This window comes from Cervus elaphus, chromosome X, assembly GCF_910594005.1.
Source record: "Cervus elaphus chromosome X, mCerEla1.1, whole genome shotgun sequence".
Classification (NCBI taxonomy): Eukaryota; Metazoa; Chordata; class Mammalia; order Artiodactyla; family Cervidae; genus Cervus; species Cervus elaphus.
In genome coordinates, this window is record NC_057848.1 from 46619351 (window position 1) to 46631722 (window position 12372).

At 39.8% G+C, this 12372-nt stretch overlaps 1 protein-coding gene across 6 annotated transcripts in view; it reads left to right on the plus strand.

The window, feature by feature from the left end:
• Positions 1-12372, plus strand: part of GRIA3 (glutamate ionotropic receptor AMPA type subunit 3) — a 292905-nt gene that overhangs the window by 212955 nt on the left and 67578 nt on the right. For all 6 annotated transcript variants that reach the window (XR_006340168.1, XM_043897856.1, XM_043897857.1 and 3 more), the window contains one exon: positions 5976-6352. Coding sequence is in view for 5 of the 6 variants with exons in the window: in XM_043897856.1 (XP_043753791.1) it covers positions 5976-6352 (377 nt within the window). In the remaining variant the exon portion in view is untranslated. The remainder of the gene's footprint in view (positions 1-5975; positions 6353-12372) is intronic.

The following is a 12372-nucleotide window of genomic DNA, read 5'->3' on the forward strand; positions in this document are numbered from 1 at the left end:
GTGAACTCGAGGAAGGAGCACTAATGACGCATGGAAGTGTGTCATTCTGTGCAGATGGGGTGGGGAAATATTTCCAACCAGATTTAGTCTCATGTGGCCTTTACCCAGCTCCAGGGACACTCCTTTATCTTCACTTTGTTTTTAACCCTCTGAGCTCCCCAAGGACAAGGAGCCCCAACCAAGAGATCCAGATCGGGACGTCTGTTCTGGATAAAGAAACGAGGAGATCCTGTTGTGACCCTGCTTGTTGTTGCAGAGATTTAAATAGACCTCATCCTTTTCTCCAGATCGCAACAACTGCAGACAGTAAATATCCCATTGAGTACAGTCAATACAGCCGTTTCAGTCCTGGCCCCCAACAGGCAGCAATTATATTTCTATTGTTTAGCTTGATTCTGTCCCCCTCCTTTCTCTGACACATTTAAACTTTCCAAACAACCTGTCTGCCAAAGACTAGAACCTTACGGCTGATACAGGGATGAGGGGCCAGGTCACATCTGCCTCTTCTCAGTGATGTATAATATCTTATGTACTACACGCCAATGCATCGCCTACCCTGTACCTCTCATCTCTCTCCCCTGCTTGCTTTCAGCAAATGCTTTAAAAGCTGACAAGCTCCTGCTTATGCATAGTCTCCAGGTGTGTCACAAGTTTTGTATCAGATCTTCAGATGATTAAGCTATAACATAAGCCTTTCAGCTAAAAAAAAATGTTTTAAATGACATTTAAACCAAGTGTCATTTCTGTCTTCAACCTGTCAGACTCTTAAATGCATCATCTGCCATATGTATATGAGTTTGTTAGGTTTTAAGTTTTATGAAATTTATGACTTTGGCAACCCACCTATGAAAAGGATTATAAATCCCCTCAAGCTAAATCCCCTCCAATAATGCAGTTGCTCTGGGTTTGCCACTGGTGAGTAAAAAACAAAATCAAACCTAATTTGGTATGTTTACTGAGCCCACACAGCTACTCGTAAGCCGCTTGATTAAAATCCTTTAAGTAGCCAAGAGCAAGCAAACTCTCACTCTGAGCCCTTTCCATTGGCTGGTTTTTGTCTATCAGCCGGAGCTCTCTCACACCACCTACTTACCCACCTAGGTTTCTGAAAATGGCCTGCTGACTGCCGTTACTAGCACAGGCAGAGGCTTGAGGACAAAAGGATGCTGGACTGATTCAGCACACCCCAAGTGAGGTGTTGGAGTGGCCAGAAAGTCCATACTTTCGTAAGTTCTTATGGGAAACCTGAACTTTTTTGGCCAACTCAATACTTCACTACTGCATCCAAATTTCAAGGGCTCCCTAGCCCGATGGAGAATTCTTAACACTCTCCTAGTTACAGCTGGCTTTCCGAAGGAACAGAGACCAGGAAAGGAATGCTATTTGGGGAGTTGCCTTTTTCACTTTTTCATTCATGATAGCCTCCTAAATCTTTAAGTTGCCTTGAAAATGGCTTTGCCACTCATATGCGTGTCCCAGGAGAGCTGAATGTGTCTTTTCTGACACTAGCTGGTTACCTGCTTCTCCCCATTTCCTGTAATCAGCATGTTGATTGCTCCACAGACATGCCAAGCAGGCCTGGAGCTCTGAAACAAGCAGCCATCACAAGAGTCTTTTCATATGGAGTAAGGGAGACAGGGGTCAAGGGCTTCTCCAGGGCTGGCCATGAGCTGATATGATGGTCCTGCTGCTGAGTTGTTCTCACCAAGCATACAAGACATGGGAGGGTTTGCTGGGTCTCCCACCAAGTAGGTTGTCCTGAGGCTTGATCAGCAGCTCCCTTCTCCTCTACTGGTTAAGCTTTCTTCCACATGCTTTGCTTGCCCCTTTTCTATTACTATTTCTGCCTGTAAAGGCCTTTTCCTTTAATTTTTTTTTTGTTTTTGGCTGTGTTGGGTCTTAGTTGTGGCATGCAGGATCTTCACTGTGGTGCATGGGCTTCTCTCCAGAGCATGTGGCCTCAGTAGTCACATCACATGGGCTTAGCTACCCCTTCACGTGTGAGATCTTACTTCCCTGACCAGAAATCGAACCCACGTCCCCTGCATTGGAAGGCCGATTCTTAACCACTGGACCACTAGGGAAGTCCCTGTATAGGTCTTTTTTAAGGTTCAGCATGGTTAATCCTCGTTTTGAAGCCATGTCGCCCACATCAGTGAGGCTTAACTGAGCACAGATTTAATATTGTTCTTTGTTGAAGAAGCATCCTCAAAAAATAAACAAACAAACTCTGCTACCTCTGAAAAGGCTCCTTAGAAATAAACAATTCAGTAAAGGTAGAAAAGCCAGGCTGAAGAGAAAAGGCAAGTGCCTGAGGGGAGCAGGTTCTCCCTGTGGTCTCATGTGACTTCAAAAGTGTATGTGTGTGTGTGTGTGTGTGTGTGTGTCCTCAGTCATGTCTGACTCTTTGAGACCACATGGACTATAGTGCACCAGGCTCCTCTCTCTGTCCATGGGATTTCCCAGGCAAGAATACTGGAGTGGGTTGCCATATCCTCCTCCAGGGGATCTTCCCCACCAAGGGATCAAACCCACATCAACTTCAAAAGTACTTCAAACTAAAAATGACTTTCTTTGGGAATCTGTTCTTTCTGCTGCACATTCCTGGGAGCCAGACAAGAAGCCCCACTTTATCTAGCCTTATCTTGTTGGCTTTTAGCTGTGCTTATCATCTAGTGGGTGTTTCAGTTACTGAGTTAGGTTTTGTTCTCTTAAAGGGTGACAAGATTCTCAAAATCCTTTCTTGACCTGCTTGAAACAGAACCCAATTCCCCTAATTTCAATCCAGAGTGATTTTCTCACAAAAATGTCCCTTAGTTCTTCCTTCCAAAACAACAACAACAACAAAAAATGGCCATTTCTCTTAGAACTACCCAGGATTTTGACTTTAAAGATCAAAAATTAGTTAAATGAAATAATTAAATCAAATGAGACCAAATAGGATATGATACTAGTGGGGCATTTGCATGTTCTTAGCAGGAGGTAGAAATACATTGGCAGGAATAGAAGGTGGTTTTAGCTGTAAATTCTCTTGGCATGAGAAAGCTCTTTCCAGGCCAAAAATTCCCACTAGCTTTCTAGCCAATACTATCCTCTTCAGTTGCTTTTGTTTCTATGACTGGTTTGGCCCCAGGCAGAAAGAGTGAAATAGATAAAAATCTGTGTTTGGCTCTCCTCCAGTTAGAAATGTGGAACTGGTGATTCAGGAGTTAGCTGCAATGAGGGACGAGTAAAGCCATGTGCAATTATACTGAAGGAGGAAAGGGAGGAACAGAACCTTAAAAGAGTCTTGCTTATTCCACAAACCTTCATTAATTATCTCCCAAGCCAGGGCCTATGATAGACTCTGGGGGCACAAAGGTACACCCTGATTGAGAGAGAACTAGGAAGAAAAGACAGAAAATGAATTTTCAGAAAGGTAGGAAGAGAACTCATAGTCTTCAGTATCAGAGAGTCAAGAGGGTCAACAGTGCCAAAGACCAGTGGTGTCATATGAATCGTTTACAGAAAGGTCTTTGAGATATAGTTCAAGAAGCAATTTCACTAAATTAGGGGGCTGGGGGGCGGTGGAAGTTCAAGCACAGGTGTTTAATAAGGGAAACTGTTAAAATCAAGAGATAGTAAAGGTGACCTTTTCAAGAAGTTTGGTGGTAATAGGGAGTGATGTCATATGGTTAAAAGGGAAGTAGGATCAAAATAAGTGGTTTTTGTTTCCTTTCTTTGGCCAGTAAACAGAATTACCCGAGTATGAGGTAATCAATAAGTGAATAGGATCTGTCAATGGTTTTCAAATTACATCAAGCATTAGGATCACCTGGCAGGCCACCTGAGGCCCCGCCCTCCCACCCACCTACCCAGGTCTCTTGTGTCATAAACATAGGGTGGGGCCTGAGAATTGTATATCTACCAAGTTCCCAAGTGACTCAGATGCGGCTAGTCTGGGGAATCAAACATTGAAAACCACTGGAATAGATTGAGAAGGAAAAAATAGTAAAAGAGAATAAACAGAGCTGAGTTTTAAGAGAGAAGAGTATGAGATGCAAGGAAGATGTTGATTAAATCTTAGAAAGAAAGTTTATTTCTTGTGTGATTGGGATGAGAGAAGGGATGGAAAAAGATACAACAATAGGTCGAGGAGGAGAAGAAAGACACTGAAGTGATAGAACTTGTATCAGATGGCTTCCATCTTCTCCGTAAAGGAAGAGGCAAGATCATCTACAGAGAGGGCAGGACTGGTAAGGATTAGGGACTGGGAAATGTGTGGAATAAGCATCATTCACAGACTTAAAGAAGAATCACCATTACAGTGATAGATAATGGATTTAAGTTTAGAAATGTTGAATTTGAGATGGTACTCAGCCGTCAAGGTTAGTTTGGTCAGCAGGCTATTGGCTTCAGTAAATGCATACATTCTGCAGCAGGTTTTGTCTGTCTTGCTTACTGCTTCACCCCTAGCACCTGGAATAGTGCTTGGTACAGAATAGGCACTCAGATATGCACTGGAATGAACCCAAGAGTCATTGGCTGAGGTTGATTATTGTATGTAAATTAATATATAATACAAATCTGCAAGTATCTCTGCAATTAGAATATTGTGGTGGTTAAAAGAGTGAGTTTTGGCATCTGAAGACCAGAGTTCAATCCCAGCTTCTGAGTGCCTCACTTCCTCCTTCTCTAACATGGGAAGGATCTTGTACCAACCTCAGGGCTGCTATGAGAATTAAATATGCATAAGGGGCTTAGCACAGCGCCTCACACAGAGTAAGCACTGAACCCATGTTAGCTGGCTGTTTAATACTGACTTTCCCCTTCAATTAATTAAGGAGAGTTTCTTAATGAGTTTGAGTCACCATGTGTACATCACAGCAGTAAAACATCATTTTTTAAAAGATACACCCTGTCTCAGATTTCATCCTTCATCCCCTAAAGGTAGGGATATTAATGCATAACTATTTAACATAGAAAAAACTATCATCAAAATTGGTGTTTTCACTTTATACCTGATATACCAGTCAAAGCCTTTTCTTAGTTAGAAGCATTTTTCTAACTATGCATGTTAAGGCCTGGCTCCAGACTAAAACCTACTACTGACGTAAGGGAACTATGGTGGAAGACAAATAAGTGTAAAAGTTCTTAGTGCCTATTTTCATGGGACTAATATAAAAACATTGTCTGCCTTTGCCTGAGCTAATTATGCAGTGTGCTCCTGACACATTTATTTTACTGCTCCAGTACATGTGAGTATTACACTGATATTTATCACTAGAAATGATGACTTACTCTATAAATTAATATGTATTCTAATAACTGCTCTGCCCATGCAGAATTCTTTCATGTTTGCATATTTCATAGTCAATAATCAACAGCTTATTTTTTATGCATCTACAATTTCTTTAGGATGTTTTGCAGTGATGAATACAAAAATAGGAGATTGAATTCCTGTCTTTAAAGGACAATGTTTTTATAGATATACTCTCAAACCAACAAGAATAATGGCAAACACTCAAGTATTAAACTGAGTACTATGGTCCTGTGTGGTACCCCATGGTGAGGAGGGAGGCACATATAAAAAGTATAGACTATTATGCTTTTCCCACAAGAATTTCCAGTCAGGTAAGGGAGATAAGACATAAGAACATGAACATTAAAATAAGAATATAAAAATGAAACAGTGATATAGAACAGGATAGTACAAGTTGAGGTGCAAAGTAGCAAAAAAAAAAAATTTAGGAAAAAAAATGGAATCAGTTGTCCTAAGTCAATATGTCTCAGAGGACAAAGTGTCCTTTCCATCAAGTATTTTAGGACCCACTGAATGCTACTACTTGTCTAACCAAAGGATTGACAAATCAGTTGGTTGTGGTGACTTCATACTTTATATTTTTACCAAAAAGGTATATTAAGTGGCAAATGACTAATGGAAATATTGTCTCTAATAGTAAAAAAAAAAAAAATGTGTGTGTGTTTTTTTCCAGAGGGCTGATATAGCTGTCGCTCCACTCACTATAACGCTGGTCCGTGAAGAAGTCATAGATTTCTCAAAGCCATTTATGAGCCTGGGTATCTCCATCATGATAAAGAAGCCTCAGAAATCCAAGCCAGGCGTATTCTCGTTTCTGGATCCCTTGGCTTACGAAATCTGGATGTGCATTGTCTTTGCTTACATTGGAGTCAGCGTAGTTCTTTTCCTCGTCAGCAGATTCAGCCCTTATGAATGGCACTTGGAAGACAACAATGAGGAACCTCGTGACCCACAAAGCCCTCCTGATCCTCCAAATGAATTTGGAATATTTAACAGTCTTTGGTTTTCCTTGGGTGCCTTTATGCAGCAAGGATGTGATATTTCTCCAAGGTTTGTTTCCATGCCATACCCAATGCCTCCTTGCATTTTATGGCCATGATCCATTCATGTACATCTGGTATTCATTCAAGTCCAGATTTCTTTAACATTCCATCCAATGACAAATTATCATCAAGCCATTTTGTTTGTTTTCATCCATGAAGTGTGTTATCACTGTCGCTTTGAATGTCTTTCGTGCATTTCTATGGCATCATCTATTCATACTTATTAAAGCAAACATTTGAACTGTGGATAAAGGCAACATTGCCAGCTAATATTGATATTATTCAGATAAAGCTAACTCTAAATCTCGATCGGATCAAACAAGCATCGTTTCCTAATTGAGCTAAAACATTTTCTCACTTGTCCAGGGATTAAATCTAGAAAAAATTTAAAAGAAGACAGAACTCTTCTTTAAAACTCTACCTTCCTCTTTCAGGGTCCTCCATTTTTCATTTTGCTCTCTGACTGGCTAGAACTATTTCACTGTAGTACCTTATCCAAGCTTAATCACTAAAACTATAAAACTTCTAAAAGAAAACACAAGAGGAAATCCGCATGACCCTGGATTGGACAAAGAATTTTCAGAACACAAAAAGCACAATCCACTGTAAGAACTGATAAACTTGACTTCATCAAAATTCAAAACTTTTTGTAATTCAAAAAACATCATTAAGAAAATGAAAAGACAAGCCGCAGTGGGACAAAATGTTAGGAAATCACACATGTGATAAGATAAAGGACTTTTATCCAAAATATAGAAAGATCTCTCACAATTCAATGAAAAGAAGATAAGCAACCTGAATCTAAAAATGGATGAAAGATTTGAATAGACATTTTCCCAAAGAAGGCATACAAGTGGTTAATAATCTCATTAAAAGATGCTCACCATCATTAGTCAATGGGGAAATACAAATTAAAATTGCAGTGAGACACCTCTCTATAGCCTCTAGAATGGCTATAATCAAAAAGACAGACAATACTAAGTGGTAACAAGGATGTGGAATGACTATAGCTCTCATCCATCAGTAGTGTGAATCCAAAATGCTACAGCCAGACTGGAAAACGGTTTGGCAGTCTCTTATAATTAGACATATACTTAAAATGACACAGCAATTCCATTCTTATTTACCTAAAAGAAAACATATCCACAAAGACTTACACACAAATGTTCATAGAAACTTGATTTATTATAGCCAAAAGGTAGAAACCCAAATGTCTGTCAACAGATGAATGGATAATCAAAATGGTATATCCATGCCACATTTGGAATGGGAAACTATTGAGCAACTAAAAAAAAAAAAACTGATACATGCTACTACATGAACCTAGAAAACATAATGCTAAATGAAAGAAGCCAGATGCAAAATGCCACATACCATATGATTCCATTTCTTGAATTCCATTTATTGACTATCCCATATTATAGAATTTATTTGTCCAGAATAGGCAAATCAATAGAGACAGGAATCACGTTAATGATTTCTGGGGCCTTGGAGGGAGCAGAGAGGGATCAAAATGGGGATCAGAATTAGGGTGAGGCAAGTGAGGCTGAGTACAGCAAGCACGGGGGTCAGATCCAGTCTTTATTTTTAAATTTGCTATTTTTTCATCATGAATTTTTGCATTAATTTTGATTTTTTTAATTTTGCAAAAAAATATTGCAGTAAAATACTATTTATGTTGATTAATGAGATTTGGGCACTTCCCTCAATAATGTGTGGGGGGCAAATGCCTCACGTGCCTCACCCTAGTCCCATCCCTATGGAGATTAACCACAAATGGCCTCAAGGGAGCTTTTCAGAGTGATAGAAATGGTCCCAAACTGGATTGTGGCAATGACTGCACAACTCTAAATCTACTAAATTCATTCATTGCACACTGACATTGGTGGATTTTGTGGTATGCATATTTCATCTCAGTGATGCTATTGAAGATATTGAATGTGAATGTCCTAGACTTCACCCACTTAAAGTGTTGACTCACCTAAACAAATGTGGTGATGGATTCATAATCAGAAAATATTATAAGCAAATGTAACATCTATATAATCAGAAAAAAAATGAGCTTTTTCTGAAATAAAAAGTTTTAGCTTTGGTAAAATTGAGCATGAATCCAAATACTGACCAGAGTCAATCATACAAACATATTAGTTCAGTTCAGTTTAGTCGCTCAGTCGTGTCCAACTCTTTGGGACCCCATGGACTGCAGCACGCCAGGCCTCCCTGTCCATCACCAACTCCAGGAGTTTACTCAAACTCATGTCCATCGAGTCAGTGATGCCATCCAACCATCTCATCCTCTGTCGTCCCCTTCTCCTCCTGCTCTCAATCTTTCCCAGCATCAGGGTCTTTCCAATGAGTCAGTTCTTCACATCAGGTGGCCAAAGTATTGGAGTTTCAGCTTCAGCATCAATCCTTCCAATGAATAGTCAGGACTGATTTCCTTTAGGATGGACTGGTTGGATCTCCTTGCAGTCCAAGGGACTCTCAAGAGTCTTCTCCAACACCACAGTTCAAAAGCATCAATTCTTCAGTGCTCAGCTTTCTTTATGGTCCAACTCTCACACCCATACATGACCACTGGAAAAACCATAGCCTTGGCTAGACAGACCTTTGTTGGCAATAGGGATCTTTATTTAAACTAGGCTCAGGAGGTCACCTACCATGTTTTTATACTTCATTTTGAGATTATCCACTTGGAACACAAATGGATTATCCATTTGTTTTTAAGTATTTATGCATATTGCCTTCATTTAAATGAAGTTTCACAGTATAAATCACTGGTGACCATCTTCAGCAGCTTTTTAATATAACATGTGTAGGTCAAGCCTCATTTGTCTAAGTCATTCTTTTTTGCCACCCTCCATCTGCTTGGTCAGGTTTTCCAAATTATTTCACTCCCTGTTCCTTTTGTGCTTAGAATGTGTGTCATTTTGTGATACCATCTGGGAGTTCATTCTTCTTTCTTGTCTGATTTTTTTTAAATGTTCACTTCAAGAGACAAGGGTTTCTGGATGATCCCGTAATTGAATGATTTTAACATGACTGGTAATCTGTGTTGAGGCAATGCTAAAGACTTATTAAGGTTGGAGATTTTATTGGTTTCTATAAGTGAATTTTCAAAACTAAATTTGTGATTGCCCCACTGGAGTGCTGCATATTACTGTGCATACTCAAACCAGACCCTTAAAAGGCCATTTGTTTTTAGAAGTTTTTATGCATATTGCCTCATTAAGTAATAACTTAAAATGATGGCCTAAAAATGATAAGCTGGAAAGATTCTTTATTTTCATTTTTTTGTAGCAGAATTTTAGCTGTGGCTCTTCTGTGGCACTGAAATATATCAGGTACTTTTTTCAAGGTACAAATTTTATTATTCTGCACTAGACACTGTCCTATAGACCAATGGCTTTCAAATGTTTTGAGCATGGCCTTCAGTCAGAAATAAATTTTCCAACACAACTCATACACATATATGCACATAACACAAGTTTCACCAGACATTACCCTTACAGTGTCCCATGCACTCTGATATTCACAATTGTTTCTTTTTTTTTTTTTTTTTGTGATTGCTGGTTGCAACTCAACCTGGCAGGGGGGCACACAGCCTAGGGAATAACACTGGTCTAGAGTAACAAGAACACTCCAGTGTTCTTGCCTGGAGAATCCCAGGGAGGGCGGAGCCTGGTGGGCTGCCGTCTATGGGGTCGCACAGAGTCGGACACGACTGAAGCGACTTAGCAGCAGCAGCAGCAGAGTAACAAGTATTATCCTTACTGTGCTTTTGAGAAATAAATTATTACCTTTACAAACTCTAAATTTTCTACCATATGAGTACTCCCTCCTTCAATACTGTCTTTTATGTCCTTCAAAAGAAATTATATCTTTAAATCTCTTGATAATATGTTATACTTGTTAGCATACTTATTACATACAAGTAAGGAGGGAATGTGTTTCTCCTTGTCTTGAGAATGCTACTGGTTATATATTTGTGCTCAACTGTATAGCAGCAAACCCCACTGTAAGGTGCTTTTTTATTAACTGATTTAGAAATTCCCAATAATCACATAGTTGAACTCTAAGATTCGTGGTTGCCTTCAGCTGCAAATGCCAGCATGATACTTTATTTCTGTTTAGTGGCCATACCTGGAATGCAAACTTTCCAGCAAGCCCAGAATGTGAGCATGCATTGTACACTCTGGCTTTTCTCAAAATTGAAGCAATTCAAGGCATTATAAGAGACCACATTTTAAAGTAGAATTATGAAATATCATAGCAGGAGGAAATCTCAGAGATAAATTAATCCAACTGCTTCTGTTTACTGAGGGCCCAGGAACAACAACCTTCTCTGAGTTCCCTCTGCATCTGGGCACTTTACCTGTATTATAATATGAATTCTAATCCTCAAAGCACTACCACGAGGTGGGCATTATACTTATTTTTCAGGTGCAGTTGATGCTCAGGTGAAACAATTTGCCTAGCCCTGCAAATAATGACAAAGCCAGTATTCAAACCCAACTCTAGTTCTAAAACTCATGCTCTTTCCACTTCATACTGCTTTTCTCACATCATGACAAAGGAATAGTGCCTGGAGAGATAATGTCATGGAAGCCAAGGTCATAGGGTTTCTAAGAGCCAGCAAGCAGTACAATTATTTCCACTACCACACACTGCCTCCCACTATCGACCTAATGGTACACTGTTTGTTCCATTCTTTCCCTCATGCTCAGCCCCAAGAGCTGTTTTCCAGGGGGGGAAAAAAACAGCTGGCTGTTAAAGAAAGTAGGCAGTGAGCATTTAAGAATGCTACTGAACATGTGTTCACTCAAAGTAAAAGACGGGGAAATCAGCAATGAGACATCACCAGGAAAACAGCATGATTCCATTGCCATCAAATATAGCTATGAACAGAAACCTAGAAGCTTAAAGAGTCTATGTCAGTTAGGTTTGATATTTTCAACTACCCCAGTTGTTGAGAGTGACCAATTCAGGTGAGACCGAATCACCTATAGAGAGAGTAATCAATGTAATAAGCTGAGGTTGTATTCATACACGAATGAATTTCTAGGGGGAATCAGGAGAAGAAAGTATGAGGAGATTGCCTTCAACCTTCTTCCCTCTTGATTGGGGCATGGGGAGATAGCCAGTGGGTGTAGCCAGATGGAGGGAGCATAGTGATTAGGTGTGTGGGTGTTGGAGTTCGTCTCACCAGATTCACAATCTGTTTAGTTGTTGTGTAACGTGGGACCAGTAACTAAATCTTGCTAAGACTCAGTCCCTCATCTACAAAATGTGAAGCGCAGTGCCCGACCTATAGTAAGTTCTCAATACATGGTAGCGATCATCATTTTTAAACTGGCTGCTCTTAACCATGCTGGCTTCACAAATACCAGTAGTTCATATTGTATTTGCGTTTTAGTTCCTAATCCTCTTTAGGAATCCAATTGAAATTGTAGTCAGTGCCAGATAGCTGATTTCTGATGAGAAGTAACTGACAACATCCCTTTTTGAACCCCTAACGGGCTTTCCTTAAGGATTACACTACTTGCAAATATTTTGGTTGTATTATTCCACAATGTCTTGCTGATATTGACAGGTGGTTGTAATTTTTTTTTTAATCTGAAATGTATTTCCTTTGTAAAACGTTGATAGAACTGTTAAGCAGTCCAGAGTCTGAGTCCTCCCAGACAAATACTCCCCCTGCTGACTTTCTCTAGAGCTGCAGGGACATCTGAGGGCCTGCCAAGTTCAAAATACAAGGTCCCAGGGAATGACAACAGAAAAAGGGAAAGAACACGCTAACTTGAAGCTGGTCGCTGTGTACACATTATTCCATGAGCATTATTGTCTTGTTAAGATCTGAAGATATCAATCCTTTGGAGAAGCAGGCAGGGGATCCATTCCAGGTTAGCTGACATACAGATCCTCTTTTAAAATACAAAGTATATGCAGAAGAATAAAATATACAAAGGGTAAAAAATGAATGGAATCAAACATAACAGGAGCTCGGGGGCCCCATTTAAAGTAATA